This window comes from Manis pentadactyla, chromosome 4 (assembly GCF_030020395.1).
Source record: "Manis pentadactyla isolate mManPen7 chromosome 4, mManPen7.hap1, whole genome shotgun sequence".
NCBI classification, from domain to species: domain Eukaryota; kingdom Metazoa; phylum Chordata; class Mammalia; order Pholidota; family Manidae; genus Manis; species Manis pentadactyla.
This window is the reverse complement of record NC_080022.1, coordinates 166,577,246-166,604,840: the sequence shown is the minus strand read 5'-3', so window position 1 is coordinate 166,604,840 and position 27,595 is coordinate 166,577,246. Positions and strand designations below refer to the sequence as shown.

Genomic DNA, 27,595 nt, shown 5'->3' with positions numbered 1-27,595 from the left:
TTCATCTTGTCGTTCGCTGGAGAGGGGTAGGCCTGGCCTTTTCACTTCCTGGATCTTTTCATTAGGGCCTGCTTTGTCCCCACCGCTACCCCAACCCTCAGGGTCTCTGGGCTGCAATGTCGCCTGGGTGGGCTGGGTGGGAGGCCCCGGCGGGAGGCCGCTTCCGAAGCTCCAGCCCGGCAGAAGCGGAATCCCAGCGCCTCGATGAGAAAGGCTGTGCTGCAGAGGGCAGCGGTCTTCACACTGCAGTCAGAGGGACAGAGAGGTGCCTCTTGAAGCCGTAGTTAGTTCTGGGGTCTGACTGAGAAGGGTTTTTTCTCCTGAGACATTTCTGTTGCACATTCCGTCCCCTCTTGGGAGCTACTTCCCCAGGCCTCCCCCGACCTTACACCAAGACTGCTACCCTGTGGTTCACGTTGGAGCCTCAGACTCCAACTGGGGACCAAGACCCCTAAGGGCTTCACTTCTTTTGAATGGAAGAAAGGACAGCCTGACCTCCCCAGGGCCTCTTGTCTATATTCAGTCACCCTGCTGCAGGGAATAGCAGAAGGAGATTACTGCCTTCCTCACTTGCATGATATTTTTTAAATGGTCAAACCAAGGTGACATTCTCAGCCAACTGAGAAAGGAACTGTTTCCAGGAGCTGCAGGGCAGACCTAGCCTTCCCTCTCGCTCTGGAGCTGATGGGGAGTCTCCACTGCAAATTTGGAGGCAGATCCCATGGCTCCCTGCAGACCTAGACTCCTCTCCAAACCACTCATTTTTCCTTTCCTTTCCCTCCAGCTTCCCAGCTCTCCTGTTGGAAGGCTCTTGCTCAGTTCAAGCAGTGATCTGCGAACCTGGGGCAGGACCATCTCTTCGCACCACCAGGAAGCCTGCTCTGCAAGGTCTAAGGAGAAACCTCTTGAGCACAGGACTTGAAATTTCCTTTTTGCCAAGCCGCCCTCTTGGAGGTAGGATGTGTACCTCTGGCCAGGTGAGGAGAGCCAACACAGAATAAGACAGGAGATATTTATTTTCTAGAGTGATATATATTTTTGTTCTTTTTCTTTTTTTTTTTCCAAAACAAACAATCAGAGCTCTAGGCCCCTCACCCTCCCCTCTCCCACCCACAACCCTCCCATATAAGCGACAACTGAACACAGGCGAGACAATTACCTCCAAAGAAATCACAAAACACAGCACAATTTCACGACACCCACTGAGAAAGCAAAAAAGTTCTACTGGAATGTCCCCTTGCAGGGTTGGGGGAAGCAGGAGCGAGTCTATAGAATTGGAGGGGATTGGAGAGGTGGGGGTGCAGGGGAGAAAGAGAAGCAGAGGGTAAGCTTCGGCCTGATGCTTAGGTGCAGTTTCACCTTTTTCCTCTGCATGCGGGACTGTTCCCCAGGAGCGGGTACGCAGCAGCCTCGCGGCTTGCCATCCAGGCCCGCATCCTGCCAGCTAAAGCCTCGCGCTGGGACAGGTCTCATCTTGTGCTGGCTCGGGCAGCCACCAGGCCCGAGGCTTCTCCACAAGAGTCTGGAGGTGCGCAGGATGGGGAGGAACGCCCCAAGCTCGCGCTGGAGCTTTTGCGCCTTCCTGTCCTCCACCACTTACCCCGGAAAGGAGCCTGGGAATCCATTCACAATAAATTCTCGGACTCTCCTGACCGGGCTTTCCTGCCTATGGTGGGGTTGAGCTGGCAGGGGATGTAGGGTGAAGGGGCTTTCCCTTCGAAGGGCGGCTTCATTCGCTGGTGCAAGGTGGATTTGGCCGAAGAGAGTTGATTCCAGAGCTGGAGAGGATGCAGAAGAATGCAGAGCCCGTGTAGAGCAAGAGAAGTTACAGTTTCTGACAAGCGGGACACAGATGAACAGACAGACGACATTGTCAAGGCTCACAACCTGGGATTTGACCTCCTTTTGTTGGAAGGAGAACAACATGCAGAATTAAATATTTCCTGCAACAAAATGAGTGTGTGTGGAATGCCTTCATAAAACCTCAGATACCTTCTAAGACCAGTTCTGCCTTTCCTTGGCCTTTCTAGCCCACCAGCTAGGGGGCTGAGTTTATCCCACATGCCCTGTGTCCAGGCGGGAATTCCACAGGGATGGTACTGTGATGCTGATCCCCTTGGGCTGAAGAGCCTCATTCAGGAGTGTGTCTCTGGACATCTTGGTGTGTACTTGCATCAAGGGTGGAATCTGGGCTTGCCTGATGGTCTGCGGGCTATGCAGCCAGATCTGGGGTGCGATGGTCAGCATTTGGGGTGTCACTTCATTTGAGTGTTGGCTGTGAGCCTCCCCATGACTACTACTGTAGGCTCCAGGCTTTATGTATGCGAGCTTCTGTTGGACTGTGTGCACCTGGAGTGTACCTAGGTGACTCTGGGATAAGTGTGGGGCAGGTGGGGGGAGGGAAAGGCAGGCTGGAAGTGAGGGGCTGGGGCTTCCTGGAAAAATTAAGGGAGTTGCTAGGGACTCAACTAAGGTCTCTTTCCTTGTGGCCCATCACCTTCTTAGGAACCAACTACATCTACCCTCTAAATCAACAATACTTCCTCCTGAGGTCCAGGGAGAAGAGAAGAACAGGTAAGGGCAAAGGAAAGGAGATGCTCTAGATGCAGAAAAGGACTTCGAAGAGAAAGACTCCCTTCCCCATTCACTTGAATACATCCTGGACAGCACTGGCTCTGCAGCCATCACTTATAAATAAGCGTGAGATGGGGAGGAGGTGGGGAGGGCCAGGGGCAGCTTCACTCTTTGCCCTGTTCCTTATTCATTTTCTTCATTTTCATCCGCCGGTTCTGAAACCAGATTTTGACTTGTCTCTCACTCAGATTGAGGAGTCTGGCCACTTCGTGCCTACGGTCCCTGGTGAGGTACATATTGAACAGAAACTCCTTCTCTAGCTCCAGCGTCTGGTATTTGGTGTAGGGACAGCGCTTTTTCCGGGAAGAGCGAGCGTGCAGCCAGTTGGCGGAAGGGTTGGCTGAAAGAAAAGCAGCGACAGAATCAAGAAAGGAAGGGGGGAATGAAAGGCCTCGTGCTCTCCTTCCAATAGAGTGGGGCCCTGGTCTCCACTCCCCTTCTTGCATTGCAGAGGGAGTACCTGGGTCTTCAAGTTCCCCAAAGGGTCTCAGAGATGAGCAGGAGTTGCTCTAGAAACCTCCAGGTGAGAGTTATTTGGACAGAATGGAACCAACGTGTACCAGGCATCTCAGCATTTTCAAAGCTTTGCCTGCCTCAGGTTCTCTCTGGCCCTTTCTCCACTTGGGTCAACTTGGTTAGGACTCAGGTCAGAGTCCAGCAAGGCTAATGCTCCCCCCTCCACCTCACCCAGCAGCACCACCAGACTAACTAGGGGTGGCTAACCTGAAGTGTCCTGGCTTTAGCTCTGGGAGGTGAGAGAAGGGTCAGGCTTGGGGAGAGCGGCTCCTGTTCAGCCACAGCCAAGAGACCTCCTGCCCCTCCAGTCCAGTCTGAGGACACCCTGCCTTGATCACAGGCTTTCGTCTCTTGGCCACATGGTAGCAGGCATGTGAGTCTGTGTAGATATCTCACCCACCGCACCCTACCCCACCCCCACCACTACACAGCGCAAATATGGGCCAGCACTTAGAGACGCAAACATCCTGCACACTCCGATTCACATGCAACCCAATTGCAACCATTTATCAACTCCAGCCTGTGGACAAGGGAGCTCTGGGGGCTCACAGATAACTTATGGTTGCAATAGTCTCCTTTTCCACTCCTGCTCAGCTCGCAGTTTGGTTAAAGCAAGTTCAGGGAGATTGGGAAACAAGATTGCTCCAGCTCCAAAATGGGGAGCCATGGATGATGTGGGGGGTAACAGAAAGCCCTTGATAGCTCACCTAACTCCAACTTGCTCCATGTGATGAGGAGAAACAGAGAAAGGGGTAACTGAGTGGAAGAGGGGAAAAAAGAGGAAATGAAAAATATATACAGGCTTCTCTTCTTCCCATCTTTCTCCCTGCCCTGGAACTCAGAAAAGTTGCCAAATAAAGCAGAACCAATTAAAAATAACAGCCACCCTCTGCTAGAGTCCTTCTCCCAAATGAAAAGCACTGAATACATTTTAAAAAACCTGGCTCATCCTACACTACTGTGTCTTACCAATTTGCAATGGTATTTTCTTAATGTGATTGCTGCCTGGGATGGGACCCACAGCCGCATTAAATATGAGAAAAGGGGGGAAAACTGTTAATAATTGATCCTAGCCAAACTGCTGCCTTGCAACAATGGGTTTTCCAGGCAGAGTTTGGGGTTTGGGGGTGGAGGGTCTGTTGGGGTGTGAGCAGGGAAGGTTTGGGAAGAGCCTGTTGTCACCCAAAGGCCAGTTCTTGTGACTCAAACTGGCAGGTTGGAGGTGATGGGACCCCGCAGGGACCTCAGGGAGTGGGGCCACCCTCTACCCTCTAGCAGGTAAGGACACCCCAAAGGGCCTGTGAGCCACGCTGTTGATGGAAAATTTGGCAAAGCAAGCAGAAACTAAAACATCTGACCCTCACTCCCCCAGAAGAGTAAGGGGTTAGGATTTGTCCCCGCCAGCTTGAGGGTCATTGCTTGGGCCTAAGAGCCTTCAACCAATCTGCCCTTCTCTGTCTTAAAAACGAAAAACGTGAGACTCCCGCCACCACCCTCAGAGAGCAGCACCTCCTGGAAATTAGTCAAACTTGGGTTCCTGGCGGGGGTGCTTTTGGAAGAGTGGGAGGTGATGAGAAACTATGGTCAGCGGGTAAAGTTCTCCGCTTTTCCGCAAGCCTCTCTTCCCCGACCCTTCCTCTCCCCAAGGTCCCTTCAGGATTTCTCCTTCTCCACTCTGGCTGTCGGTCCCGAAATTCGGAGGCGATTCTCCGACTTCCCGAGAGGCGGACAGCTCCAGCTGGGGCTAGGGAGCCCTGCGGAGAGCAACTGGGGGCCTCAGAAAAGCTAGCTGCAACCCGGGCGAGGATGCAGAGGAGGGGAGGGGGCGATCAGACGGAAGGCTCCCAGGGAGGGGCTGGCCCAACCGGGGAGGGGGCTCGGTCACCGGGTCCCGGGCTTCCCCCGCCCCTCCCGGCTCCTGCTGCAGACCCTGAGCGGCTACCGCGCGAGATCTGCTAGGAACAATCCTCCGCCAAGCTGTTGCATCGCAAATAAAATCCTAATGAGCCCCCTCCCACTTCCCCTTGGCCGGCTTTTACGGTCTGCGCGTGGCGCGGGGAGCTGTGCCAGCCGTGCGGTCGGGGCAGCCCCGTGCGCTCCCGCCCTTGCCGGTGCAGGCTCTCGGCCTCGCTGGCCGCCGGCTCCGGCCCCGCCAACAACTCTCCCGGCCGGCCGCCGTCAGCCCTTTCCCGGGCCTTCAGCCCGGGCCTCCGGGAGAAGGCGGAGAAGGAGGCCGAAAGCCGTGAGGAGGTCCCTGCGCCCCAGCCCCCTCCAGGACTTGGAGGAGCGGAGGCGGTCCCCTCCTGCTGCCTCAGTCTCCCCTTCTGGGGCACCCAGCTGGCTTCCTTCCTTCCTCTCTCTCCCCTCCTCCCCCACTCGCTCCCCGGCCACCGCCGCGGTGTCCCTTCACATTGTCCGCAGTTTATTGCCTCTCCCCTCCCCTCCCCCGCGCCTGGCCTTCGGCCTGGGTTTTCCTCACTTTTTATAACTTACTTTGATCCGGCCTCTCTTTGTCCTCGCTTCCTTCGCAAATTTTATTGTCCCCGTAGCCGGGTCTTTGATTAGACAGGACGGCCTCCCTGCCCGCCGAAGTTTCCAAACTGTACTCGGGCGTGCCCTGTTTGAGTAGCTCCCCAGGCGCGCCCAGCAGCGGCTCCGCCTTCACCGCCGCCTGGCCCTGCCCCGGAGCAGCTTCGCCGCGCGGCGCCGGCTCCAGCCAGGTGCGGAGGTACCTGCTCTCGGCCGGCGGAACGCCCTGGGGCTGGATGTAGGGGTGGTAGACGGACGGCAGGCTCCCGGACGCGTGAGGGCTCAGCGGCGCCCAGGAGGCGCCGAACACCGGCGCTTTGGGCTGGAAGCTGCACGAGGGGAACTCCAGGTGCTCCGCGTGGCCCGGCTGCCGGGGGCTCGCGTACTGGCCGGAAGGAAACTTGGCTGGAGGCGCGTCCTCACTCTCGTGACTTATGATCGAGTCGACATAATAGCTGCTAAGCGTCCCAGAAATGGACATTCTCAGACATTATCCGGGCGCTCGCAGGGGGAAGGGAAGCGCTCGCTCTGCGGCGCCCAAGCAGGGAGAGGTGGCACCCAGACCGGTGTGAGGGCTTTCGGACGCGACCCCCCCCAGCCCCCCACCCTTCCACCCCCACCCCCTGTTCAACTTCTCAGCCAACAAAGTACAGTGGAGCAGCCTGGCTCAGCGTTCCTTGCAAAATGATTGGTCAAAGTTTTTCCGACTGCCTGATAAAGCGTCAGCTCCGACATAAATCAATCGGGCGAGGGGGCTGCGCTCTCGCTGTCATCCGTCCGCACAGCATTCCATATCGAGGATGGATTGTTTTATGCTGATGCAATGTGCTGTGCACGTCAGGACTCCGGCGGCCACGTAACCTCAGCCCGAGCTGCCGGCCGCCTGCCCCCCCTTTGCAGGAAGGGGGGTGGTTCTCGACATGGGGCGGCGGGGGCGGAGAAGAGGCGGAGGGAAAGCAGCGGGCTGCCTCGGGAGGGACGCGGGCTGTGGATCCCTCTCCCCAGGCAGGTCCAGGAGGGAGAGAGGGAGAGAAGGGCAGAGGGAGGGAGAGACCAAGTCTGGGGAGCGGCCAGAGAGGCCCACGGCATAATTAAAGAAGAGGTGGTCCTGCCCCCTCCACAAACACACCTCCACTTCACCCCCCAGGCCCCGTTTCCTGTCCCTGTCCCCCTAACACAGATGTTATTAAACAACAACTCAGCCGCAATCCGCTGGAGATGAAGTGAAGGGGATCGGAAGAAGTTGGGGATTTTCCAGGGCATTATCGGCTCTGCAGAGGGCTCCCTGTGGCCATTGGGAGGTTCACAGGCCTGGGAGCTTCTCAGCAGTTGAGGGAGGAGAGGGAGGTGAAAGGGGTTAGTGTCCAAGGGTCCTGTCCTAAAATGCGAACCTGCATGAGGTTAAAGGGATCCATGAGGCCTCAGAAAGTTGACTCCCTGGAAGAGTTTAACAGCCAGCCAAAGCTCCTTCAGATTTCTTGGGCCTCTCTCTGGCTCTGGTCAGAGGGAGGTTTCCGGGGCAGGGTGTCGGGGAGAGGGTGTGAGGGACGACAGACTCATTTCTCCTTTCTCCACTGAGAAACAGCCCAGGCCCCTAAAATTGCTAGATGGGGGACCTGAAAATGAGACCGTGTTAAGGGAACTTCCCTGATGGGTCAGCAGAGCATAGGTGTGGGGAGGCGTCCTGTGTTATCCCCCCTCCCATCCAGTGAGGAAGGACCCCGATCTGAGTTTTTGCCTCTCCTGCCTGTCCCGCTCCTCTCACCCAGCACTGCGGCTCTGAAAGATTTCCAAATGCCTGTCCTGGGCACCAGCGCTGACAGAGAGCCCGCGGGATCAGCCTCCCGCCCACCCACCGCCTTCCCTCCTGCGGCCTCTCTCACTGCAGCTCCAGATAGCCCTTTTTATTGGTATCTGCTATGCGGCCCTGCGCTGGGACTCCCCCAGGGCCACCGGCTGGCTTCCTGGCTGGTCTCCCAGCCGTACCTCCTCCACCTCCTGCCCCGGGCGCGGTCGCTCCTGGAGGTTCAGGCGCTCAGGGAGGCACGGCCCTGGCCAGACCCGATTCTCCTCGGGTTTGGTTGGGAGAGGCTGGGGTGGATTTCTCCGCATTCTCCGACCCTGCACCCTTCCAAGACAAGCTGCCCCCAGCTCCGTCCTTTAACAAAAGCAGAGCCATTCTAATTTGAGGTTTTATCCTTTTGGCCATGTACCCCTCTGCCGTGCAGAAGGCAGCGGATCACCTTCGCACACACACAGACACACTCCCGCCCGCTTTTCTTTCCAAATGAAGCCATCTCATGTCATTTTATGTGAAATACGAGGGCAAAGCGCCATATTTCTTCACATTATGGCGATTTCAAAATGATTTTTTAAAGATCAATGCTGGCGCCCAGCCTGCCCCTCCTTTTCCGCCCCAGCTCTCTGAGGGCGGCAGCCCAGCAGATCCGGAACCAAACAGCATGAAGATCTGCTTTTTCCATGGGACCCAAGTGGGGAAACAAAAATCCAATGCAAATTCTTCTAAGTAGCTGTTGGACGCCTGGGAAAGTGGAGGGCACTCCCTGGACTCCACAACAAGAAAGCTGGGCACAGAGTGAATGAATCACAGTTAAGGGAAAGCACCTGTTCTCGATTGGCCAGACGTATGGAGTTTGCGGTTGGCTTTACCTGTAATAAATATATTCTTCAGGATAAAAAAAAACCCTCCTCTCCCGCCATAAATAACGGTGTTGTGAAGCATGGCGGGCTGAGTATATGGCTTTCTGTAGTATATAAATTAGGGCCCAAAAGGACATGTGGCCTGTGGGAAGGGACATTTTATTTATGGAAAAGTCACAGCAGCTTGACTGTTCTTAAGACCCAGGCTGCACGCACTGGGTTCTGATTCCCAACACTGGCTTCGCCACTGTCTCTCTGCAACAAGAGGGAAGTCAAGAGGGCCACCAGTTTAGGGAAGAAGTTAAAGAAGAACATTTGGGCTCGTGGCCTGTGCCCTACAAGGGTGGAGTGTACTGGCAGACAGGGTTCAGGTTTGTGGGTTGATGTCTATCTAGGGAGTTGCCCATCACCCCTTGTGGCAACTGGGTGCTTTGGTAATGAGGGGATAGGCCTCTTCTGAGACCAGAGTTTAGCCTTGGCTCACAATGCTGACGGGTGGGAACAATTTCAAAAATGACAGGTTTCAGAGGCCTCAGTCTTCTTAGGAGAGGTGACTGTAAGAAAGAGAATTATACAGCACCCAAGCCCTGGGGTTTTCACCCCCAGCTCATTATCCGTGCACGTGGGGATGTGGGTGCACCAAGCAATGAGTTCCTCCCAGCCAGGCTTTCTAGAAAGCATTGCCACCCCAAACTGGAGCTCAATTCCAGCTCAGACAAATTATTAAAGGGGTGGCTGAGAGGGAGACCCTTCTTCAGATGTTCCTCTGCAGGCCTGTGGACCCCCGAACCTTGTTTTCTCTTCCAGACAATGGTGCGCACCGTGAAGGAGGGAGACAAACAGCATTCTGGCCCCTGGAACCCGCTTCTAAAGATGCTTAAAAGAGGGATTGCTTGAGTGGGAGTTACTTTGTCCTGAAAGAGCAAACTGCCCCCATTCCACCCCACCCCGATCCTAAAGAGAAAGAAGGAAAACGCTGCCTTCCCTCACAGCCTCTAGCCATTCCCTGCACTGGAGCAGCACATGAACACAGCTGGGGCCAGTGGCTGGTAGCTCGGGAAAGGACAGGCAGAGAAAAGCTGCAGCCCCTGGCCACACTGGGGCCCAGAGTGAGCCTAAGGTGGGCAGAGCAGAGGCTGACCCTGACCAGGACTCACCGGTGAGTGCCCGTGCTTCAGGGGCAGCCTTTGGAAGGGTCCCTGTCAATAAGAAGAGAAAGAAAATCTAGATGGAGGGAAGGAAATGAAAGAGAGAAGCAACAAGAAAGAAGAAAAACAGTACGTGGGTAAAGAGAAAAAGGTTGTTTTTAATTGTAAGCTAAGCTGAAATTTACGCACGCTGTATTTGAATAGATGCGTGTATCCTGTACGTGTATTTCAAATCAATATTTATGGAGTGTGCAAATGTGCTGTGCTCTATGCTGTGTATAGAACATGTAACGAGTAAATCTGCCCAACTTTAATACTGGATGTGCTAGGGCATTTATATATAAGATCGAATGGTGTATATGTGGATACATGTATAACCCCTGTGAGTGATGTGGGTTTATGATTTTGCTCATATAAGAAGATCTATGACCTAAAAGATTGTGTGTAAATTTTTATAGCCATCACACATCTATGAAAAGGCCAGAAACTTGAGTGTTCGTGTACTTGAATTGTGGCTATAAAACATTAGCTGATTCAGAAGCTTCACTTGAAAATCTTTGTGTTGACTTGATATTCAAGCAAAATATGAATCTTATCCTCAAACAAAAGCGTGTGACTTAAATCTGAATTCTTTTACAACTTCCTTTAAAAATAGTTCTCTGGAAGGTGAAGGAAATGCCTTAATGTGGCCCAGGGGAAGTCATGAAGTTTTGTGACTTTTTTGTCGGACCATGAAATCCTTTGCTATGTATCTTACCCAAAACTGCACGACAGTGTGCATCGTGTGAGGTTTATCTCATGGCATTCATGGGCACTGGAATGAAGGCATCGTAGCTTATGCACAAGTGTGAATCTGACCAGTGGGCAGAGGTGAGTTGAATGTGAAAGCCCTCAGGTAACTTTGGAGGTCATACAAAAGCACAGCTGTTTACAACGAAATTAGAAATGTCCCCTAGTCTATGTCCCTAAGCACCTGGATATATTTCTTTTGACCCAGGATCAGGCTTCAGACCCACTCTGGGAAAAAATGAGATGTGGGGACACTTACTCCAGGGCTGGGGGGTAGGGAATCAAGGTCCTGAGAAGCTTCACTCTTTATACAAAACAGCCTCTAAAACACATCACATCGAATCTGCGCACATTGGTTCAAACTTCAGTACCTCCACACCTTCTCAGTGGGGATTTTAATTGTAAAGTAACGAAATATTCTGCCAAACCTCCTTCTCAAGAGGTAAGAGGTAAAAGGAAGGACGGAGAGGTCAGTGGCCGAAGTAGACCTCAGGAATCTTCTGACCAACTTTCAGCCATTAGGGAGATGGAAGGTGGTAGGGGTGGCTGACTGGGAGGGGGCATCCAGGAGGCCAAACGGGGTGGGCGGCAGGCGGGGCGGAAAGGAGCTGAGCAGGTAAAAGGTTATTACGGAATTGCTTCCATAAAATCTGGGGCTGTTGTAAAACTCTCTGCTTTCCAAAGACTTTATTTCCTCCTTGCTAACATCCCCCTTTTTTCTTTTTACAGCACTGTTCCTGGGAGGGGGTGGCCAAAGGACACCAGGAATGGAAGGCAGTTACGCTCCAAGTGGCTGAGCAGGTTTGTGAGAGGCCCAAGGAGATGTAAGGTAAGGCTGCGGGACACTGCAGACCACTGTCACCCAGGCCAGAGGACAAGAGACTGCGGAGGGACATTGTTGTTGGCCTTTGCTCACCAGGATAGTGGGTTGAAGGCTGTGTCCACCCTGGGCTGGGGGTGGGTCTCCCAAGAGCCCCTCCACCCTAGCAGAGGCCTCTTGTTCAGAGATGCCCCTAGCCCTCCAAGTCAGCCTGGCGCCAGAGCCCCATCCGGTTGGCCTTTTTCCCCAGCCCCTTTCTACATTTCCTATGCTTCAAGGGCGGGGGGGGGGGGGGGGGGGTTGGGAACAAAAGTTAGCTTATGCTTTGGGCGTCCCCCTCCCTCTGCCACCACTTCTAGTTACTCCTTTCCTGGGCAGAGAGCCAGCAGCCTGGAGAGGGCTGGGGTCAAAGAGGGTATCACAGCTTTGCCCGGCCCACCCCCCTGCTCCATCTCCTGTCACTCCGTCAATCTGAAATGAACTAACTGTCCATCAGCCTGGATTCCCCAACAGCCTCCACAGAAGGCCTCTCTCTCAGGAGGTGACACTCAGGACCTATGTAAACCCGTAGGCCAGACCAAGGGTCCATGCGGAAGCCTTGGCCACTTAGTGAGGAAAGAGCCAGATGAGAGATTGGGATTTTTTGGACTGTGCTCTGCCCCACTGGGGGGCCTGTAGGCTAGACTGCAAGGGGTCCTGATGTTTCCCTTTCAGAACAGACATACTGAGTCCTCTTCAAGATTCTTGTTGAGGTTGAGACCCCTCCAAAGGTTTACAGAGAACGCAAAGACCCCCTGTCTCTGTTGAAAGCAAACATTTGCTGAGTTGGGAAGACTATTTTTTGGAAAGCCTGAAACTAGACAGGAGCCCAAGACCCCAAAGCAGGAAGCTTGAAGGTCCACCCTTAGCAGAATGTTCCCTGTTCCCCCTTTCCCTCCCAACACACACTAAAAAGTAAAATAAAATACAGAAGTGGGAAGACAGCTTAGAACTTCCCAGACCTGTTCTCTGGAGAACCTGTTTACCGTTTTGCAAGTGTGATACACTAGTCCTGGCTCTGCTTCACTCCTCCTCCCACGCACCCACGACACATTCCTCCAGCTAGGCAGGGAGCAGTAACTGCAGTGAGCCGGGTGGTTTAATGTCGTTGTGTTCAGAAATCCAGGCCCAACGACATGAAACTACCTGATTCACTCAGCAGTTCCAGGTCAAGGGCTTGCTGAGGGCAGGCCCTTGCAGCCATTTCTGGGGCCCAAACAACTGGCCAGTTAACTTCATTCTCCTTCACTTCTTCCCCAACAGAACCCTGTTGCCAGTAAATAATGCTTCCAAAGACCCTGAGGACGTCTCCAGGCAGAACCACCCTGGAGCTGGTCCTGGCAGCTCAGACTCCAGAACTTTTGCTCTTTCCCAGGAGCCCTGGCTGCAGGCGACCCAAGGCACAGCCCCAGGTCAACCCCTCTCAGCCTCTGGCTCTGCTGCTGGACGTCTCCACAGAGAAAAAGATTCTTCAGCTTCAAACTGTTATCAAGATGCGTCTACACACACCACGGGTCTAGGGCCTAGATTCCTGGTTCACACAGGCTAGCTCCGAGAGGCCCAATCTTCAAGTTCTGCACCAAACCAGCTCTGCGACTGGGATAGAGACGAGAGGTGGAGAGGAGTACTGAGCAAGTGACTGTGGCAGAGGCGGAAGGAGCAGCTGAGCAGGAGGAAGTATTTGGAAGCTGGAGGAGCAAACAGAAAATGACTGGAAGGGACAGAGGATTGAAATGAGCATTCGCTGTGAAGTGACCCTGCTTGAAATTGCCGGGGCCCCAAAGACTGAGCTGTCCCAGGCAAGACAATCCATTCCGAATTCACAAATGAAACCGGGAGGATGAGGACTCGGACTGGGGTGCAGAGAACAAGGCTGCCTCTTCCTTCGGGACCATCCGTCTGGGGCCTCAGCTCCCAGCCGGCCACTAATGTCCCCGACTGCCACCTCTACCCCGCCAGATACCCGCCACTCCCAGGTGCCGCGCGGCAGCCGACTTACCTGGGCGGCGGCGGCAGCGGCGGCGCGGGGCGGGAGCGGCCGTCGGACGGCGCGGGCCCTGCGGGCGCTGCGGAAGAAGCGGTCCCGTCCCTGTCCTGCCCGGCTCCCTCCCGCCCTCGCCCCGTAGGCGAGCGCCGCGTGGCCACGTGTCCGGCGGGGAAGTCCGAGGGAGCGAAGGAGCCTGCCCGGCCTCCGCTCCCCTCCCGGGTATAAATCTTGGGGACCGGGAATACAATAAAACTTCACCGTGTTGATGAACTTCAAATGGTTTACATCCCCTCCGGTCCTGAAAAGAAAGACGGCCGGGGCCGGGTTAAAAGGAAGGGGGAACAAATTTACGAGCCACGCAAGCACCCGCCTCGGCCCTTCCTTTTGCGGGAGCAGACTGTGCCCGCGTGGAGAGAAGTAGCCTCGGCCCTCGGGGCTTTGCGTCGGCGGAGCCCGCCGCCGGGGCCTCTTCTCCCGAAGGAGTCGCTCTCGCGCACCCGCCCGCGCGGCGGCCCGGCGGCCCACGACCAGGACGGGAAGACACCGGCGAAGCTGAATTCCCGCGCTACGCGCACAGCCTAGGGCTCGGCTCCCAGCTCGTGGCCAAAGCGGAGCTGGGTGCCCTGGTCCTTCCCTGCTAAAGCCCGGCTCCGCCAGCCACGCCCTGTGGCCTCCAGTCTTGCATCTTTCCGCTGAAAGCGGGTTTTTTTTTTTTTTTCATCCGTAGCGGCCAGACCTTTGCCCTGCCCCGCCCCTTTATAGCCAGGTACTTGCGGGAAGGGAGAGGGGTCAGCAGACCTACGGGGGCTGAGCGGGGCAGGGGCTCCCAGAGGAGAAATTGAGGGGCCTGGCTTCGCCACAGTGGAAGTTCTGGCCAGCGCTGAGTAGTGTCTAAATTGGCGTCTCGAGCTCTGCCACCGTCTCCTCTCCTGTTCCTTAAAAGCCTCAAAATCACATAAAAACAACAATTACCCGGACCTCCACTACCATCTCCATATATTTTTTTTTCTGTTCTGGACCACTGGATTTCACAAAACTCTGGAATCCAGGTTTGGAATTGTTATTAGGCCATTGTGAACCAAAACTAAGAAAAATCTCTTTTGGTTTTGGGCTCCAGATAGCTGGGAGTGAAGTTATTAAATTCCTGCTCACTGTCTGCTGGAGGGGCCTGGTTGGGTGCACTTCTGGGGGGAGAGCAAAGGAATTCAATCATGCTCAGTTACACACACACACACACACACACACAAGAATTCAGGTCACAGAGGCCCTGGAGGGCTAAGATGTGCTCAGGTTCAGGCAGGGCCTGGGACAGGACTGAGGCCCAGCTGCAGACCCAGGTGGGGGATTGGTGCACTGAGAGCACCCTCCTTTCACAAACACACACAGGTGCGGTGCTATGCCATGCCAACTCCATGCCTCCTCCCCCACCCCCAAGAAAGGGCACCTAAACACTGCTGGGGATTTTAAAAAATTGATAAAAATTGGAATGTGCAGGGAAAATACTTAGCTAGTCTACAGTTTCCAAATTTTCTGTAAGACTAACTCTGCTGCAAGCAGAACCACTCTGCCCCCAGCCAGTGGAGAGTGGGGGCAGTGCCCTCTGTCCCTTCTTTTTACCAAGAATGAGGAGGGATTTCGTTCACAGCTAGAGGACGGGAAGTAGCTTGTTTTCATCCCAATTTCATTCCAAGCTCTGCATGGTGGGGGGTGGGGGTAGCTCTGGCTCCCCTTCTCATTATGTGCCCTAACTCCCTCACTTTGCTCTTTGTTGTGCTATATTTTTATTAAAAATACTGTGATGGCAGCCACTGGCAGTCACCCCTTCTATCAAGATTTGCTTCTGAGAGCTGTTAGCAATGGGCGGTGGGCAGGACTGGGGGGGCCAGCAGTTTCCACACCATTCAAGACTGCTATTACTGCCCCCTACCCCACTCTAGGGGCCTGCCATGGGGGCAGGTCAGTGTGCTGGCTCCCTGCTCATTGCTGATCTGGTTCTCCATTGCTTCCTGGGCTGAGGAAAGGGGACTGAATCCGTTTTAAAGTCCTAGACCCTGGATCACCCGGAAGCACAGGCTTATAATGATGTACCGTGCACACACAAGTTTTTCTTCCACCTACCCTATCCCCAGAACCCAGGCCATGAAGCCCAGTTTTAAAAATTAAACTATCTTCATGGGGTTGAATGACACATCAAACACATTCCTAAAGATGCCAACCAGCCTTCTTATTCTGAGGTCACCTGGCCCCAGAAGAGTTAATTTCCAAATACTTAGCACAGACAACCACCAACAGGGGCGCTGGTGTCAACAAGCACCCTCCTGAATGTCACTCATACCCTGTTTGAGCTGACGGTCACTTAGTGAATAGAAGCCATTTAGGCAATGTTTCTTTTCACCCTCAAGCGTTTTCTGAATACATTCCCAAAGTATGTTGATCACCAAATTATTCAGAAAATTGAAAATGCAGATGACCATACTGTAAGATTTAGGAAAACTTTTCCCTATTCCCTTCCCTCCTTGAAGTTAAAGCAGAATTCTAGCATAGTTGGTGGGGGCTGGACAACTTGGGTGGTGAGAGGAGGCAGAATAGACAACATGCGGAACACAGGATCCTCAAAGAGGGTAACAATGACACCCCCTTCGTTTAGTGAGTCTCGAGAATAAATGTTTCTGCCTTCCTGGCTCGTCTTACTTCCTAGGGTTCATTATTGAGGGGTGTGGAGGGAGTCTCAGATAAGTCAGAGGTGCCACAAACGGCGCCTGAGACCCAGGCTGGAAATCCCCCGCCCATTTTCTGGCCTCCGCTGGGGAAGCGGCTCTGGTTGCAGGCGGGTGAGGCTGAGGCTGCAGCCGACCTCTAGGCGGCGCCCTGGCGTTGAGTCCGCGCTGAACGAGATCCTCGCACAGCTCTACGTCCCGCGCCCGGTGAAGGGACCGGTTCTTGCAGACTCACTGGGCTTGGCACTGGAGTTGCCGGCCGGCGCGTCGCCTTTGGCGCCCTCTGCCAAGCAAGAGACACACGGTAAAATGAGTGAGGTTTGAGAAACGAATGGAGGCTACTCAGGGCTCCAACCGCTCTTCACCCCACCCCCACCCCAAACCCCATCCCAATCCCCAACTCTAGGGAGCCTCCCACAGCCCGGATCTCCTTTGATCTCTTCAGAAGCCAGCTCAAGGGCAGCGCCGGAGTCTTTACCGCCACCCCGCCATACACACAGACACACACGCAGCTGGCAAAAGAAGACTGCGGCCTGAAGAAATTAAGTGGTTAACCCAAGATCAGAGAGGCTGTGATAAGTGGTGAAACAGAGCTGGCTGGAGGTGCCCAGAACTCCTTCATTTCGCTCTTTACCATGCTATATTTTTATTTAAAAAAACATTGTGATGGCAGCTACTGGCAGTCACCCCTCTTATCAGGATTTGCCTCAGGCAGCTTCCACACCATTCAAACTGTTATTAGCCACCCCACTGTCACCCCACCCCCACTCCACCCTAGGGGCCCACAGGTCCTCTGCTCTGAATGAAATGTTTTTACCCCAAATTATGATGACCCCACCAAAAGTGTCTTTCTTGTAAGCAAAATTCATTTCCAGAAAGTTAGACATTAGGGGTTGTCTATGCTGGAAGTTTAGCATTTTCTGGATTTAGGAGTTGGAGGAGCATATAAGGGAATTGGAAGTGATATAGGAGCAAATCAGCTAAGATCAGGAGTCAGACAAATCCTGCTGCCTCTCTCCCAGGACATGACCAGATAGGGACTTGCCACCTCCCTAGCTGTGTGTGACCTATCATGGGCAAGTGCCTCAGGTTCTCAAAGGCCTGGATGAAAATGAGCAATATTGGAGGGGGATGTTGTCAGGCTTGAACACCTTGTAAAAGAGGCCCTGATAACCAAGAGAAGGTGTCAGAGACAGGCCTGTCCCACAAACCCAAAAGAGAAGGAAGTTCAGGGCAGGCAGTCAGGTCACTTTCCTTGGCCTGAATGGGGTCTATTCAGATATAGGAGTGTAGAGGTAGGGGAAAAGAAGCCTGGTTCAGGACCCAGCCCCACTGAGCCTGAGCTCAGAGATGTCCAGAATCTGAGACACAAGGAATAGGAGAAACTGGGACTGCTTTTCCCCTTCCCCCAAAGTAGAGACCCCATTTTATACTGCAGAGCCCACTGCCAGACATTTCTTAGGAGGTCCTGGAGAATCCCCAGTAGGAAAAGAAGGGAAGGAGAAGAGCAGGGCCACCACCAGGCCGGGGCAGCAAAGGGCAGGGACCTACTGTGGTGCAGAGCATGGGGGCGACATCTGCCCAGGTCTGTGGCCTGGAGCCCCGCCATTCCCAGCAGGGCAGGGGCTCTTGCGGACTCCTAATTACCTAGCACACATCTGGAGCAGCTGCGCCCTAGCCGGCCTCAGGCACATTATTCCACTACAAGCCCTATTTTCATTCCAGAGGCTGAGTCATAAAAGACTCTGGAGGCAGGATATTTGGGTCTGTGTGTGTCAGCATTCTTGTGTGTGTGAGTGCGTGTGCGTCCGGGAGGCGTCTGTGCATCTGACTGTGATTGCCCAATCGATTCACAAAAGTTAGGGGGGAAAATGGAGCAACATCAGGCAAATTCAACTAGGAACATACTGTCGGCCCCATTATCCACTCATTTCAAGGGAAAGCATTTGGGGCTCGGAATGAGCCAGTTAATTGCATCACTTTTTTGTTCACTTTAGGGCAGGAAAAACTATCTGCGTTCTATTCAAACATTACATATTTCAACAACTTTAAGATCTTTTCATTGTCAATTTTCTTTCCATCCCCATTATACCAGTAGAGCATTCAGATTCGCCAGTATCACATTATTACACACACAGGCTTCATGCTCAGAAAAGTAACTCAGTTTCTGCATCTGCAAAATCTGGATGTCTTAACTCTTAGGGTTGTTGTAAGGATTAATTAAGGTACAGTGTGTCCAGGATTTAGTACAGGGTCTGGTGAACAGGGAGCATTTAGTAAGTAGTAACTGTTAATAACAAGGAGGAGAAGAGGTGAAGGAGGAGGAGGGAAAGGGGGAGGAAGAAGCCCGCTTTGTTCTCAAAGAACCAGTCTAGGTTGGAGGGTGTACATCTCAGCCTGTGTGTGTATAATGTATTCTTTTGACTTAGAGCAATATCCATAAAAGTGAGGCCCCTTGAACCCCTTGGCCTATAACTACATCTTCAATAAGGAACAGAATTGTGGCAATTATCTGGCTCATTTCAGGTTCAAACTACTTTTAGCCTGAAATATCTGGATCTGGTCGGGAAAGGTCTGGGGAGTGGTGGCATATTCTTATTCAGCTTCTCAGTGAGCCTTTTCCTTTTGCTGGAGTGAGCAAGATCCTGCCTCAGAATGGGTAGAAAAGAAAGAGGGGAGGTCCAGAAAGCTGGAATTAAAACAGAACATGTGAGAGATGCTTGGTAAAAAACATGTCTTGCTCATTTCCTGGGCAGTCAAGAGGCCTTGGAGCACTCCATGCTCCAGCCTCAGAAACTCCCCCAAACAAGCCACAGATTTTTACCTAGTGGGAACTTTCATTCCACATTCGACAAACTTTACCTGAGCACCTACTGTGTGCTTAGCACTGGGCCGAGCTCTGGAGCCCCAGTAGGAGCGGAGCCCTACCAGTTAGCAGTGCTGACTTGCAGCCAACGAGAGGTTTCTGCTCCAGAAACTAGTCTAGGGACTGAGGAAGGGGGACAGCCCTGCTGAGCACGAACTTCTGGCCAATGGCAGCCTTGCCTTTTCAGGGCCAAAGTCCTGGTGCAGGGGCGGAGCTAAATGGTCTGATGACTTCCCCCTCCCATTGTCTGTCAGAAAGAGGCCAACTCCACGGTGGGGATGGTCTTGTGGGGGAAGGGTGGAGGGTAGAGGAGCCAGAAGGGCTGAAAAGATGACTAGAGGCTCCTGACCCTCAGTCGGAAGTTCCCAAGAACACCAATTAGCTTTTTTTAATTAGTAAAGTACGGAACAAATGGGCATATATTTCTTCTGCTCTGATTAAAAGCATTTGGGTCAGGTGTTCACAGCCAGAATTATTCAGTTTAAGTTGTCCCAAGCAGAAAATTATTTGTTTTTTCCTTTCAGGCAGGGGTCTGAATACTATTAGCCAACCATTGGCTTGTTACAGCCCAGAACTGCTGGGCCTGATAGATGGTGGTTATGTCAGCTCAGAGAGGGGCAACCAGGAATGGGTTAGGATCTTTTCTGCCCCATCACATTTGTTTGGAATGTGGAGGTAATTGAGGACCAGCCAGGAGGCATTAAGTTTAGAGTTTGTATGTGTGTAGGGGGAGGATGCAATAAACCAGATAATTTCCAGTCCCCTTAGTTTGTCTAAACATAGTCCTAGAATGAAGTTTTTCACTTCCCAGACCCAAAAGAAACTAATTTTTCCTCTGAGAGATCCAGCTTTAGGAGACTGGAGAGGCCAGCAAGTTATTACTAGGCTGTGGAAGAAGGGTTAAGTCCAAATAAGCCACAATACATGAGGCTGGGGAAGCTCAACCCCCAGGCTTGTCAAGGGCTACCTGCTGTTTGGTTCCTACTAACATGATTACAAAAAAATTTTTTAAAGAATTTGGGAGCAAATCCTTCCCCATTTAGCCCAGAGTTCCAGCCTCTAAACTTGGCTAAGCCTTGAGCTTCACAAAAAGTTGGGGTCTCTGAGGAAACTAAATAGGTAGAACAATAAGGGACACAAAAGAACATTCTATTACCAGATCACTATTTGCTTGGTTCACAGACAGCATTATCTAAGGGGTTGTTGCCAGATAACCTTCCTTTCCCAGGAGTTCCAGTATTTTTTTTATTCCCGGGAAGGCTGCCCAAGCCTGACTTCCTCCAGCAGCTGGTCCCACCCCTGACCACTCCAAGATCAGCTTTCCCCAGCAAATCTCTTCCCACTTCCTGGAGCCCCCTATCCCGGGAAGGAAGGAAAGATCGACTCCCATTGGAAACCCAGACCCTACCAGTAGTGGAGAGAGGAATACTCCTGCATGGGTGTTTTTAAAGATGAAGGTTGACCTAGCAAACACCAAGATATCAGCCACAGGATAAAAACTGAAGACCTATATTCACTGACCATATTTGGTCTCAGCATTTTCCACACATCAGCTTCTTTGATCAATACAAATAGGAGTTCTTAATCTGGTGTTCAAAGGGTCTGAAACCCTCTGAAATTGTGGGATTTGGTGAGTACTATAGAAGTGCATTTTTCCCCCTGGGCAGGAGGGAATCAATAGCTTTCATCAGGCTTTAAAGTACCAATGAATGACACCCAAAAATGTAAAGAAACTTTCATCCACCATTCACATACACATGCCACAAACATGATGCTTACGGAGACAGCAAAATAGACATGGGCATCTCTGACAAGATAAAAGAGAGGACAAACGACTGTGTATGCCACAAGGTGGTAGATACTGTCATCTTGTTTTCTCCAGAACAAGACCCCTGCTCGCAGGTGCTGAGGACTCCAGGACTGAAAGCTGGCCCACAATGACTAGTTCGTACCTTCTGCACCCTTGCCCACAAGCAGAAGGCACATGCAAGGTCTCTGTATCTCTAATCAGAATGAATATGGGCCTCCCCTCCACTGGGGCCTGGATCTTTCCCAGCCATTTGCCACCTTGTCCTGAGTTGGTCCACACCGAAAAAGAACGAAAGTTTCAGGATCTGTTTTCCCTTCACAAATTCCTTTCAGCTCTTGGGGAACGGGGGCTGGGAAATAGTTCCTGATCTCTAGCTCCTTCAGCTTCAGCCAGGCCTGTGGTACTGCATTTAAAGCCGGGGAGCCGAGACAGCCAGCCAGGGCTGCTCGCCAAGACCTTAAAGTTCTCTTGGCTCCGGGCTGGGCGCGGAAAAGGGCGCGAGAAACGGCTGGACAGGTAGACAGAAGCAGACGCAAAGAAAGGGGCCCTCTAAGGCCGCCGCCGCCAGAGAGAAGAATGACAAAAAAGTGAAGTGAAACAGCCCGACAGGAGATGGGAGCTGGAGCGCGGCGAGCAGGTGGAACAGCCCAAACCCGCGTGCTGAGAAGGACCCACAGGGGCCGCCGAGGCAGCCAGCCGCGTCTCCATTTCCCATCTTTACCGGGAGGTTAATGACCTCGCCAGCGCCCCCTCCTTCCAAACTGCCCATTTACAACTCTTGCGTCTCTTAAAGGCTCTCCGATTAATTAGCCGGTTCTGGAGGATGGAGGTGCCGTTCCGCCGGGACCAGGCGGGTTGCGCTAAATCGTTTGCTAATTGCGGGGAGGAAGGGCGCAAACGGGGAGGAGAAATCCAGGGCAAGCGGTACTGGTGCCGGTGGCCTGGAGGGAGCCGAGGAACTGTTCGTGAGGGGTAGCCTGGCGCTGAGACCCAGAGACCAGGACCAGTTCCTCTCGGAGCAGGACAGCGGGGAGAAGATGCTCACTGGGAAAGGGCGCCCGGATGCCGCTTGGAGTGAGGAGCTGGGTCAGCGTTTACAGCTGCTCCCCGCGGCAATGGCTGGACGGAGGGCCCCATCTCCTCCCATTAGACAGAAGAGGTTGTGAGTTCACAGACCCTTGGCGTTGCGGCGTCCGAGGGAGCACCTGTATAACCGCAGCCTCCCTTCGTCCCTTAATTGTCGCTTCCGGACGCCTGGGCCGGATTTGAAAGCCTCCTTTCTAATAATCCCTTTGCCAGGCTCCCGCCTCTGGAGGCCCGGGACTGGAGCTGGGCCCTCCCAAACTTCCAGATTCCACCCCTGCGGCGCCAACCTGCGGCCGGGCAGTCAGCGGATGGGGCTGGAGGCACGTGGAGTCTCAAGGTGCCCCTGACCCTCTTTCGGACGGCAACTGTACGGCTCCGCTCGGCCGCCTCGCTGCCAGGCGACCTTCCCTTCCTCCTGCCTTTAGGGAGGAGGCAGTCCTGGAGCCGACCAGCGGCTCTTGCTGAGATCACTCCGCGCCCAGCCTGGAGGTGCTTGCTGGTCCCCAGCGGCGCCCTGCCGGGAGCCTTCGGCTCAAGGGGACTCCAGATAGGATTTGGGTGGGTACGTTCTGCGAAGTCCCAAGCAGGTCTGCAGTCGGCGACCAAGAGGCACAGCGGTCTCAACCCCTCGCCATGCTGGAACGACCATCCCAATCCCCACGGAGACCTGGTCCCCCTGCAATGACACGGTCTCTGTCAGGAGCCTCAAGGCAGGGGACATCTCAGCTCTCAGAAGGAGCTTCATTCCCCCCGGTTCACCTTAGAGCCCAGGAGCCCGGTCCCAGGGACCAAGGAGAAAACGGACTGAGGAAGAGGTAAGAGGTTTAATGAGTAGAAAGTAGACCCTGTCTCTTTATTGTTTGGAAGGATGAGGTCTCTGGATATTGGCTTCTTTCCCCATAAAACAGTTTTGGGCATTCTGACCAGTCCTTGGGAATCAGGGCTGTGCTGAGGCCTTGGCCACAGTTGTAAGGAGAAATTTTTTTGATGGTGGAGGTTATAGAGTTCATAGTTATTTTTCTTATTATTAATATCCAGGTTATTTCGCACTAAGCCCTTCTTGCCTCCACTCCAGCTGAGATTCAGCCTTGAACAGCAGCCCTGGAGTACTTGAAAGGGGAGAGCAAGAAGGAGGTAACTAAGAGACACCCCAAGATGTGCAACAGGACAGTACTGGAGCGGTGCTTTGTCCTTAATTATCCCTGCAAGGTAAAGTCTGGTGTTCCTATAGCTGGGGCTGAGGGGGTGGGGATGGACAGAAAGTGGGCAAAGGGGTGGCCATTCCAGCATCTTCCACAGGAAGAAGGAATTGAGATTTGGATCCAACTTTCAGGCTCAAGTAGCTTTCGCCCTTTGCTTTACCGACAGAAATGGGGAGAGGAAGAGTGTGTGCCTGGGTGCTGTGACAGGTGGCAGTCGACTTGGGAAGCACTGAAGTATCAACTAGACGGAAAAAAATGAAGACCAACATTAACGACCATTATGTGGGTCTCAGCGTGTTCCAGACACAAACTCCTCAAATCAACCCAAACAGGACTTCTTAGAGTCTGACATTCAAGGAGTCTGAACTTCTCTGAAGTTGTTGGATTTTGTGGTTCTATAAGAAAGCACTTATCACCTTCTAAGAAACTCTGGGAGGAGAAGGTGAGGGTGGGGTGCATGGGGAAAGGAAGTGAAAGGCTCCAAACCCTGCAGTCAAGCTTCCTAAATTCTGAGTTCTGGATCCCCAGGTCTGAAACCTCAAGCTGAACCCATTCACACATTGCCAGACTGAAGACTGGAAGACTGCCAGTGAGCCAAGGAGGCAGATTTTCTCCACTGCTTTCTGGATGGTCTGGGTGTCTACAAATCTGGGTGTTTTCAGGGATTTTTTTCCTTTCACCTATTCCCAGAGGGGCTCTGGAGCCAATGGGGCAGCTAGGTAGGAGAGGGACCTGGACCTCCACCAGTCCCATGATCTAACCTCCACCTGGTGAACAGCCCACCTGCCAGCGGGGGCCAACAGCATTTGAAATCTGATTTTGCTTTAATCAGGCCAGGAAGAGAATTTGGTATGAGGATTGGTCAGAGACTAAGTTCCCAGCCTAAAAGAAGCTCCAGTCATGGGCCAGTGCCTTCCGAGTTGGTGGGAAGGCAGAACTGCCAACCATCTGCTGGGGGCGGAGGTCTGGATCTCAGTGTGGAGGAGTGTGGAGCTCTCCTTCATGGCCTCTGAGGTCTCCCTCCGTGCCTTGCCGGGAGGGTAGTAAAGACTTTCCTTGCATTTCTTCTGGGGCCTGTACACGTGTATGTACGTGTTGGGGTGGTAGTTCTAAACTACGGCAGAGGGCGGCATCTCACCTCCTGAAGAGCCCAGGGCGATTTGGCTGGGAGTGGAAAGAGGCTTCACCTCCTCTGGGCTCGGGAGTGAGGAGAGGCCTCTCTAGACTTGGAGCCGAGTGCTCCAGACCCGGGGGTAAAGGAGGAATTGCAGCTCCAAAGGGGGATGTAGAGGGAAGATCATATCAGAAAATGCCCCAGAACTCCCTCCAAGGCTCAGGGAAATACAGAGAAATGCAAATTTCCACTGAGGGAAAACATCCTCTCCATTATGGGTCTTTGTGCTTCCATTGATTCTGGAAATTACAGTTCTATGCCGTACGTTTCCATGTTTAGCATGTGCAGAATACATGAAATATACTGTGCGCCACTCTACTTTGGAAGAGGTGGGGCATATAGGTGAAAATACGAACTTCCCACCTGCTACATTTGTTATTGAGCACAATTGGGAGCTCATCACTTCATGTGCCTTTTGCACATTTCTATAAATACTATCTACATGGTGCTTAAATACTGGTAGCCGTGCGGCTTCCCCGATACAGGATTCCTCACTGACTCCTGAGGGTTACTAATTCCTAAGAGACCCCACAATATCCACCATGCGTTCCCCTTTATGCCTTTTCAAAGGAGAATATTGACCCGGGTGTCAGTTCATACAGGTTGAGATCCTTTGCCTGCTTTCGTCCCCCTCCCATTATCATCAGGCCCCACTACAAAAATGCATCTTTTTTGTGGGTGTGTTTCAAGTAAGATGGCGGCGCCAGGCAGCCCTTAGCTTCAGAATTAGGCTCTCCCAGGCAGGAGGCCACCGGAACCCCAGAACAGTCTGGAGGGCAAAGAAACCCAGGCCCCTGTGCGGCAGGGAAAGGTGATCAGAAGCAAGAGACTCCTCAAGCATTCTCCCGCATCCCTGCCAGGTAGCTGAAAGAGCGGATTCTGTACCTTAGAGGCCTGGGGCTCCCATCTGGACCTAGAGTTCCAGGCCACTTTCTAATTTCCATACAGAAAGAATAACCGTTGTCCCTTTCCAAGCAACCCCCACCCACGAGGCCGCTCAAGGCAGCCTGCCCCCTGTCTGTCTGGCTACATCTGCTTGGAATACGGGGTTGAGAGCGGGGAGACCCGGCGGAGAGGGCCTGAGGCTGCTGCGGGCACTCAGCACCCGGCTCTGCGGAGCCAGAGTTGCAGGGTAAGGATGGGAGGCGACCCCCTGCCCCCTTACACATCTTCGCTTGGAAAGGGAGAGTTCGAAGGGAGCAAGCGGGGAGGCCAAGGCGTTGCGGGGAAGCCCGGAGCCCACTGGGGAGGCTGGATCCGTCCACACCTCAAGGTTAACTGGCGGCCCGCGTCAGTCTCTAAGGGTCTTTCACGCCCCTCTGCCCTGTGTGGTTGCGGTCCCCAGCGGCTAGAGGAAGGGCGGGGAGTGTCTCACCTACCTCTCCGATCCGCGCTGTCCTTCGCGCGTCTGCATCGCCTGCAGGGACCTGGGGCTTTGGGCGCGACGGAGCCTGGAGACCGAGGGGACGGCGCCGAGGGCCAGGAGCTAGGCGGCTCCGGGTCGCCGCCCCCCGCCCCGCCCCTGTGAGGCCTCCTGGCCCAAGGTCTCTGTCTGGGGCGGCGGCGGTGCCGACAGCTCCAGGGGCGCAAAGGGACTCATGCGTCCTCTGTGCCCCTGGCGCCGGCGAGCCGGGGGTGGATGGGGAGGACAGGGCCCGGGCGGCCGATTCGCGCGGACGCCACCTTCCTCCGCGTCCGCCCGGGCAGGGCTCCGCCTATCTCACCTGCCCCCGCCCTGGGACGCCATCGGATCACCGCGCCGCGGTTCCCAGAGAGGGCCTTGCGCGATTTTGCAAGGCCAGAGCCGGAGAAAAGGCGCCGAGATGGCCGGCAGATAGAAGAGAGACAGAGAGAGGGAGAAAGAGTGGGTGTTTGGGGGGGGCGGAGGGGAGCGAGTGAGAGAGAGCAGACGAGAGAGAAGCAGAAGCAGATGGAGGAACGCTTCCTCGAGAAACCGCCAAATGTAGAAGTAGACAAAAGAAGTAGGGGAGAAAGCAGAGTCTGGGAAACAGAAAAGCCCCGGTCGTCTGAAGCGAGTGGCAAGTTGTCCTTGGGCGTTGGGAGTGTGAGAAGGGGGGTCGAGGCCAGAGAAGTCTGAGAAAAGGAGGAGGCGTGCAGGCCCTTGGCTGCAGGCGACCGATTCTCCTAGCGGACGCAGAGCCCGGAAAAGCGAATCTAGGTCCTCGGTCCGCCGCCCCACCCCGCCCTGTTGCAACCCATCTTTAGCTTAACGCAGCCAGCCAAGCCACCTGGCAACTTTCTGCGCTCCCTTCCTAAGGCCCCGCCTGTCTAAAGCTCAGCTCCGCCTAGGGTCACCAGGCTGAGGGGTGCCCTTCTACCTGTTCCTTTCTTTTGTTCCCTGGGCCTTAAGTGAGATTCTCCCATTGAATGAACAGGACAAGTGAGGCTAGAGGGAACAACCTTGGCCAAGGTCAAAGGAAGAGCTTAAAAGTTCTACTTTTCATCCCAGCCCTTAAGACCCCTTTGCGATTTAGCCTTTTAGGTTACCAGAGTGTCATCCTGAAACCACAGGCTTTTGTCTTTAGTTCTCTTTGAGACCCAAGTAGAGACTCCAATTTATCAGTAAAATGGCCACAAATAGGTTGACTTCCAGCCTTACTGACTCCCAGCCTGCTAATCTGCAGGAGCTGCCTGGCCTCAGACCTTTCTTCTCAGTTAACATGAGGCTGGGGATGCCCTCATTAGCCAGCCATTTCCGGCAAATGGTTGTCCAGGGGAGGGGTGGGGTGTATCTGAGATCTGCCTCCTAGCCCTGGCTCTTCCACTAACTTACTGTGAACTTCTGCCCCCGCCCCCTCAGTTTGTTTCCTCTGTAAAATGGGGAAGGAGACTGTGTGATTTAGGTTTTGTCTCTGCATCCTTCTCTGGTTTGCAAGTTCTGGTGAAAAAAGCTGAGAGAAAAAGATATCCACACATGGTGATTTTATTCTATAGTCACTTAAATATGAATATAGAAATATGACAAATTAAATTTTGCTTCCATGAATGAGTGTATTTTTCTATTTTCCTTTTCTGTACTTTTTATTGGTGTATAGTATACATGACTATATTAAGGACACTAATATCAAGTATATGTCTCCATGTATTTTTGCTTATGTACACATATGTAATTATCACTTAGATCAAGATATTTCCAGCCTGCCAGAAAGCTCTCATATAACTCCTCCCAATCAATAGCCTTCTAGTCTATAACATACCCTCTCCCAGAAGTAACCATAATTCTGTTTTCGATCACCATGGATTAGATTTGTCTGTCCTTGAACTTCATATAAATGAGGTCATGATATGTATTCTTTTGTGTTTGGCTTCAAGCTGCTCAGTATGTTGTGTGTGGGACTCATCCATATTGCTGTATATAGCAGTAGTTCATTCTATTCATTGTCATATTCCATTGTATGAATATATCCCTTTATATTTATCCATTCTTCTCTTGGTGGACATTGGGTTGTTTCCAGTTTAGGGTTTTTGTGGAAAAGCTGCTATTTGTGTCCATGTCTTTTGATGGACACCTGCACTTAGAAAAGACTCAGGAGTGGAAATGCCTGGGTCATAGGGTAGGAATATGTTTGTCTTTGCTAACTACTAACAGTTTTCCA

General features: G+C 53.1%; 1 protein-coding gene and 2 long non-coding RNA genes across 3 annotated transcripts; 1 reads left to right on the top strand and 2 right to left on the bottom strand.

Annotated features, from left to right (window-relative positions):
• Window positions 1-1,525, top strand: LOC130683567 (uncharacterized). The gene is made up of 3 exons (XR_008997363.1): window positions 1-26; window positions 785-954; window positions 1,392-1,525. It is a non-coding gene; the product is annotated as an uncharacterized LOC130683567 (long non-coding RNA).
• A 1,197-nt stretch (window positions 1,526-2,722) lies between these two features.
• On the bottom strand, window positions 2,723-6,456 carry HOXB9 (homeobox B9). Its single transcript, XM_036879771.2, has 2 exons — window positions 5,644-6,456; window positions 2,723-2,974 (listed from the first exon to the last, which is right to left on the bottom strand). The coding sequence occupies exons 1-2, from the start codon at window positions 6,158-6,160 to the stop codon at window positions 2,739-2,741; spliced, it is 753 nt and encodes a 250-aa protein (XP_036735666.1). The 5' UTR covers window positions 6,161-6,456; the 3' UTR covers window positions 2,723-2,738.
• Window positions 6,457-14,102: 7,646 nt separating this feature from the next.
• On the bottom strand, window positions 14,103-26,869 carry LOC118909420 (uncharacterized). The gene is made up of 2 exons (XR_005023638.2): window positions 25,358-26,869; window positions 14,103-16,123 (listed from the first exon to the last, which is right to left on the bottom strand). It is a non-coding gene; the product is annotated as an uncharacterized LOC118909420 (long non-coding RNA).
• Window positions 26,870-27,595: the final 726 nt, after the last annotated feature.

What these genes read in the sequence shown, in the direction of transcription:
- HOXB9 (XM_036879771.2), bottom strand. Translation starts at nt 6,160, where the DNA reads ATGTCCATTTCTGGGACGCTTAGCAGCTATTATGTCGACTCGATCATA. An exon ending in CAAAGAGAGGCCGGATCAAA is followed by an intron (nt 2,975 to 5,643) that starts GTAAGTTATAAA and finishes CTTTTCTTTCAG; the next exon opens with CCAACCCTTCCGCCAACTGG.